The sequence below is a fragment of the Silurus aristotelis genome (assembly GCF_946808225.1).
Source record: "Silurus aristotelis genome assembly, chromosome: 6".
Taxonomy (NCBI): Eukaryota; Metazoa; Chordata; class Actinopteri; order Siluriformes; family Siluridae; genus Silurus; species Silurus aristotelis.
Genome location: NC_139579.1, coordinates 16,604,985 through 16,612,268, shown reverse-complemented (window position 1 = coordinate 16,612,268; position 7,284 = coordinate 16,604,985). Strand labels below are relative to the sequence as shown.

The window sequence follows — 7,284 nt, the reverse complement described above, 5'->3', positions numbered from 1 at the left end:
AAACACACACATTTGTCCTCTCTTTCTTCCCGCAAGGGACAGAGACAGGCTTCTTGCTCTCTCCTCTGTAATAGGTAGGTTCTGGATAAAAGGTTGTTATTTTTATTGCTCTGAAGAAACGAGCGGGGTGATTGTAAAAGGTATGACAGTCTAATATAAAAACAAGTGAACACACATATGGGGTTTAAGAGCTGTATAAACCCTGTACACAGCTATGACATGCCTGTTAAATACTTACAAAGTCAATAGCAAATCAGGCTTGTGGTATAAATTGGTTTGAAAGCATAGCAAGAATCAGCATACCTCATCCCAAGCTACAGAGAAAAGAGAAAATATACAGGTCTCACACAGGGACAGCTAATAGCAGCAAGCACCAGGTTTTGGGGGGTTGAAGGTGTCAGTGGCAAAGGGGCTAGTGATTGCCCTCTAGGGGACAAAATCAAAGCTCATATGGCGTCATTTCCAGTAGCATCTCTGAACAACAAAGTGGAAACAGACACAATCTAAGTGCTGGCTCTAAAAACCACAATTAAAAACTATAAACAGGGCTGATTAAAAAACAAACTATGCACATCCAAAAAATGTATTACTGAGAACAGTTATCCAGGCAGTTAGTCAGTTAGCATAGATTATATATTTGGAGACATTCTTTATTCTTTGACTGTTACACTCGTTTTGAGTGTTCCTTTCCTTACAGTTTACACGACACACTCAACCGTACTAGAGAGGATTGGTGTGGATCAGGGTGGATATTTTTGATAACAAATTAAGAAAATCTGCATGGCAATAATATATGAAATAGAAGTAAGCATGTCAGATTTACTGACATATAAATAATCATGGGGCAAAAAGAAAAAAAAGAAAAACCATTACAAAGTCAAGCACTGCTAGTGTGTGTTCTCTAATAGTGAGTGAGTTCATGCAAAGCAACACGCATGCTTGTGCACACAGGAGCAGTGTCCAAGCGCCACCTTCAGTATCCTATTGAGAGAGTGTATGGAATAAAACCTGATGAGGTTGGGGGAGGGGCCAAAAATTGCTTCCATCCACATTGACAGATTTCAGTTCTGTTGAAGATATAGAACTGGGATTATTATTATTTACTTGTTTTTGCTTAATGTCTTTACAGTATGTCCTGATATCTTATATCATGACTCTGAATTTAGGGTTGCCAGATTGAACTCTTTTTTGGATCAAATACTAATCAATTTCGATCTATTTATAAAAAACAAAATCCAATTTCATGCTTTATTTATAACAAAAAAATGAAAAATAAAAAAAATAAATGGTTATGTGCTATATCCATTACAGGTCTGGGCAGGTTTTCCTCTAGACTGGTTTGAATAGAGATTGCACATCGAGTAAGGTGGGAGTACAATCTGGTAACCCTGTGCTTGGCAGCGTCCAGGCGTCTGCGGGATGCGCCAAAAGGGTTAAGGAGACGCAGTGGGTGCGCTGGGCGGAGCTGAGAGATTGCGATTGGAGCGCTCGTGGTGACATCATAGTCAGGAGAAACGCAAAAAACTAGTTAAGAAGGCGGTTTGTAACTCTGAGAAGAGTGGATGAGCGTGTGGAAAGGCAGCGATCAGACGCGCACAGGTGAAATCTTGAGTACAAAAGTCTCTGGCCGTGGGAGAGACGCGGTGCTGCGAGGGGGAGAACAGAAGCATGGTACAGCAGACGGAGAACTGCGAGACGGAGAGCTTGTCTAGAGAGGCGACCGACTCCGACGAGAGCGAGTTTATGGCGTGCAGCCCGGTGCCCGGCTCCGAGATGAACCCGGACTGGTGCCGGACGGCCACCGGCCACATCAAGCGGCCCATGAACGCGTTTATGGTGTGGTCGAAAATCGAGCGGCGAAAGATCATGGAGCAGTCGCCGGACATGCACAACGCCGAGATCTCCAAGCGCCTGGGCAAACGCTGGAAAATGTTAAAGGACAGCGAGAAGATCCCGTTCATCCGCGAAGCAGAGCGCTTGCGCCTGAAGCACATGGCAGACTACCCCGACTACAAGTACCGGCCGAAGAAAAAACCAAAGCTGGACACGAACTCGTCCAAGTCGGCACTGTCTCCCGAGAAGTCTTGCGCAAAGATGCCGAAGAGCGCCACCAAGAAGTGTCCCAAATTGAAAGCGAGCAAGTCTGGAAGCAAGTACGCGGACGACTACGCGTACAAGAGTGCCAAAGTGGCCAAAATAGTCAAGCATGAGTTCACGGATGACGACGACGACGACGATGAGGACGACGACGAGGACGAGAGGCCGCGAGCGCGCTTAAAGGACCTGGACGACGAGGAGCGGGCGCGCGCGTACGGCGCGGCCAAGGTACCCGCCAGTCCCACGCTGAGCGCGAGCGCGGATCCGGAGACCGCCAGCATGTACGAAGACGCGACGCGGAGCGCGGTGCCGCACGGCGCGCGCCTCTACTACAACTTCAAAAACATCACCAAGCAGAGCGCGCCGTGCGCTTCCTCCTTCTCCTCCTCCTCTTCCTTATCCTCCTCTCCAGCGTCGGCGCGCTCCGTTTCCACGTCGTCCAGCTCGAGCGAGGACTCGGACGACCTCCTGTTCGACTTCAGCCTCAATTTAGCCGCAACGTCGCAGTGCTCCGAATCGGGCGGCCTCGCTTCGAACCTCTCCCTCTCCCTAGTGGATAAAGACTTGGACTCGTTCAGTGAAGGCAGCCTCGGCTCGCACTTTGAGTTTCCTGACTACTGCACACCCGAGCTGAGTGAAATGATCGCCGGCGACTGGCTGGAGAAAAACTTTTCCGACCTGGTGTTCACGTACTAGAACCGTAATAAACGTACGACCGACGGGATCGAAAGGAAAGATGATGATAAATGATGAAATTTCACGTGTCCTGCACACGCTTGTTTGTTGTGATCCTCCATCACCCTTGTGGTGTTAGTCTGCTTAGCAGTATTGGAGGAGAGAGAGAGAGAGAGAGAGAGAGAGGGGTTGGAGGAGTAGATGCGTATGAAGAACGGTACTGTAGAAGAGAGAGAAAGAGGAGAAGAAGTACTTTTCAGACTTTATTTCTGGCAGCATGACAGGGTTTTAAGGATTTTCTTTCTGTAGGTCTACACTATATCGATCGACTACAGTCGGGCCGCATATGCGGAACACACAAAAAAAATAATATCTGAGAACTTCTATGCATCTTTAACCCTCTTTATAACTGCAGGGAGATGAACTCATTGAGACTGTGGACTGACTCGAAGCGAATCTGTGAACTTTTTTTGTGTCACCGTTCATTCAGGACGCAAGCAAACAAACAAAACACACGGTCCTTTTTCTGTTCTTTCTAAAGGTCTTGTTTTATTCCGTTTTTATACCCGATTCTCGTTTACTTACCGGTGTGAACCTTAAAAGCAGCCTATTTGAATCCTCTCTGGAGTCGCAGGTGGCAGAGGACCAGTTTTGATACATAAACAGACCTCATGTTTTTAAAAGAAAGCAAACTATTTTCAGGCGTATTTTTGTACAGTGCAAAAAAACTAAAAGAAATGAAAAAAACAAAAAAAAAAAAACAAAGGGAATGTTCAATGCGCGCTCAGTGAGTTTCAGGCACTTCTTTCCCACATCAGTTTGTCTGAGCATGCAGAAAGCGAGTCCTAGATCAAGTTAGGCTCGACGCAGCAATGCCTTGTGATTTGAAGCTTTTTTTTTTTTTTTTTTGCTTTTTTTTTGTTGTTTTTGTTTTTTGTACAGTTGTAGATCAGATTCGTCCAGTATTTGTAGAACATAATGGCATTTGTGAGGGAGAGAAAGGGAGAGAGAGTGAAAAAGATGTACCTCCATGCTGGTACTAGTTTCCAGATTGTATATGTACTGTAAAATAGTAAAAGTTAGGAGTTTATGTATATCATACTCGTGATATGTGGATGGGTCCCAAATCGCAGGTGTGAAACTGGATTTTGTTTTTAAATGATAATAATAATTATTATTATTTCTTATGGCACATACTGTTTCCCCTTCATATTTTGTTTAGTTTTTTTGTTTGTGCAATATATTTACATGTAAATGCAGACCATCTACATTTATGTTGTAGCAAATGGTGGCCAGGCAGACATGTGGGCTGTGAACGATATGATCTGTCACCAAGCTGAAGTCTGTCTTTACAGTGATAAGGAAAGTAATCAGCTGGAACTGATGGGAAAAGAAATTGAAAATGACCACATGACATGATGCATTATTGTGGAGAAAAGAATAATAATAAAAATAAAATCAGTACCCCTCTAAAGCATCTGATTTACTACAAAAAAAATCTATAGAAATTGACCCTGTTGTTAAAAAAATAAAAAATAAAATAAAAAAATAAAAAATTGGCAGGTATTGATTGTAGGTGAGCTGGCTGAAAAAATGGCAAGCAAGCAAAAAATACAAACAAACAGCAAAACAGTACATTCCATATCCTTGTTTCATATGATGGAACGTTTTATGTTCAACGTAAGACTGCCTTCTTTTTTAAATGCAACCACAGACCTGTATTTTTTTGGTTTCTTGCACTTAAGCAGATTTTGTTTATTTGATGTGGGTCTTACATGAAGTCTGTGTTTTGAATATGTGTTGGGGGGGGGGGGGATGTGAAATACCCAGAGAAGTGGTGACGCATTGAGCAGCAGATGCCTCACATTCCAAGTGTGAATCTCTTTGACTCATGTTTTAATAAATAAATATCTACATCATAAACCATGCTTCTAGTTTCTCAATAAGGATATCAGCTAGAAGAAGTGGTGGAGGAGTGTGTGTGAAAGACATATTACTAAAGTACTCTTTGACAGATGAATACACAACACAAAAATACGTAATAACTGACATGCCAGTTAACCAGTAATATAATATTTGAAGCAATGTTGGGTGTATGTAATTTATGATTAGTTTTTAAGCACTTTTCTAAAAGAACGTTATCTCATCTGTCATGTTTTGAATTAAGCTCACATTGCCACTTGTCTCAAGGCAAGAGTGGCTCCTTTAAGAAATCAAATATTGCGCCGTTTGAAAGCTGTGCTCTGTGATTGGTGGACTCTGGTGGTCTGTTAGAGTGAAGAGTTGAGACACAGCATGGGTGCCCCACAAAGTCCACCCCCCCTAACACACACACATCTCACACACTCAGTAGGCCTACTTTGACTGGAGTTCTTGCTTAAAAAACACACCTATCTATCTATCTATCTATCTATCTATCTATCTATCTATCTATCTATCTATCTATCTATCTATCTATCTATCTATCTATCTATCTATCTATCTATCTATCTATCTATCTATCTATCTATCTATCTATCTCTATTTAGATATGTCATATGGGTAAAATTAGCTATGCATATGTCTGTTCGCTGAGAGTGAACGAGAAAGACAATCCCTTTTTCGTGTGTCAGACAGCGGTCACTGAGAGAACACACAAGCATGACATCATCTGTCTGCATTAACACGCAATATATTTCACATGCATGGATGTGCAATATATGTTTGCCTTTGTCGTTTAGTCAGTATGAGAATCTGTAATAAAACATTTATCTAGCTATTACTTTACTTGACCTGCTGGTCAAAATTACTAATGGATTCGGGAGGCTATTCCCTACTGAACGTGCGCATTGATTTTGTGCTCCTCTGAAAAATCTGCTCAGGGCTAATGCTGCAGCAACGTGGCAAAATGAAATTAGTGACCCGTTGCAGTTCCTCTCCGTTTCCTCTTTTAAATAAATCGAAATTCAAAAAAATGCTCGGGTGACTTGGAGCTAGATAGTATCTATACCAAACACAGTTGGGGAAAACAGGAGTGACAAAGGAAATGTAATTTCTCATCGTTCATGAAGAAAAAAAGCTGGATGTCTCGGCCAAATGTCATATGTGACATCTACATAAAGCACTCTGTCAGTGAGCTGACAGTGCAGAAGCATTTTCAGATCTGCGATGAACGGAGAACAAACCTTAGCTTAAGGGAAAGCATGAAATTCATCATCCAACTTTCGATCTCTTTTCCATTCTTTAGCCTCCTCTAGCAAAAGTCAGTCATTTTAATTTGAATCGTTTTGCAGATCCTGTTGCAGTCTGAATGCTATCAAAATGCTCTAACTAACCCAGACCGTTTCGGAGGCACTGCTTCTGTCGGGGGGGGGGGGGGGGGGGGTTCAACAGTATCTACACTACTGTATCAAAAGGCTGATGACACTCCCCTGCCTCGAGACCTCCCTGCAAATCGTAACCAACTGATGGTAAACGAAACAGTTAGATACTGAATAATTGACAGCAGTGGGCCTCCGTACACTTTCAGATGAATTCAATGAACAATGATTACACACCTCCTGCGTGGACTTAGTGTGTTTCTGTCATTTGTGGACTATTCTTGCTATTTCATGCTAATCAACAGATCATTGAGAATTATATTTATTATATTATATGCCTTAAAATGCAAAAGGTCCAGCAGGCTAATTTCTTTTTTTTTTTTCTTTTTTTTACAGACTGTCACAGAATTACTCAGATACTAAAATCTTCTAGCAATTTACCTATCAGAGGGAGTGTAAATCGCATATTTAGTATTTACTTATTACTCTTCATTGACATTTTCTGCTATTTTCTTGCTATTTTCTGGATTTGCCATGCTTGTGAAATGTTTTGATACATGCCATGTGTACCAAAACACCAAATGAATTATTCAAAGATTTCCATTCTTAGCAGACGTCTTTATTTTTAAAGATAATACATACAGTATGTACACATTATATTGTATATGTTGTGCCTAGTGTCTCAGCATGGGCTTCAAACTTCTTGCTGTGTAACCAGGCAGCATCTAGTGCATATTTGTTTGTGTATGTGTGATGGTTCACATTTTTACATCTTGGTGGGACTAAATGTAATGAGAAGTAACAAGGAATATACATTTGATTCATTAATTGCTCTGAATGGAAATTAAAATGGCAGATTTTGTCTAAAAACATTATTAGATGTTAGAAATATTAGAAATTAGGGATGGAGTTAGTTAATTGAAGCTCTTTACAAGGATAGTAATACATATGTGTGTGTGAGTGTGTGGTAATCTGCATATTTTGATGTTTGCCCATACTGATGGCAGTTTTCCTAGTAAAACATTTCCCTGCTAACTTCCCCTTAGTGTCGTTGCCTGAGCCCCAGGCTGTGCTCTGTGTTAATGTGTTGGCCTTTCGACAGACGCTTAAGACATTGTCTGCTCCATCTGGCCTGCTGATATTCCCCCATGCCCTTGCGGGGCCTTTTCCCTGCCCCAACACCTCACCAAATGAAGGGATGTGCATTCGATAT

At 41.9% G+C, this 7,284-nt stretch overlaps 1 protein-coding gene across 1 annotated transcript; it reads left to right on the top strand.

Moving 5' to 3' along the window:
- The first annotated feature begins 1,534 nt into the window (after positions 1-1,534).
- On the top strand, positions 1,535-4,695 carry sox11a (SRY-box transcription factor 11a). Its single transcript, XM_083544185.1, has one exon. The coding sequence runs from the start codon at positions 1,669-1,671 to the stop codon at positions 2,791-2,793; it is 1,125 nt and encodes a 374-aa protein (XP_083400311.1). The 5' UTR covers positions 1,535-1,668; the 3' UTR covers positions 2,794-4,695.
- Positions 4,696-7,284: the final 2,589 nt, after the last annotated feature.

Bases quoted from the DNA above. Each gene is read 5' to 3' on its own strand.
- sox11a (XM_083544185.1), top strand. From the start codon at position 1,669: ATGGTACAGCAGACGGAGAACTGCGAGACGGAGAGCTTGTCTAGAGAG.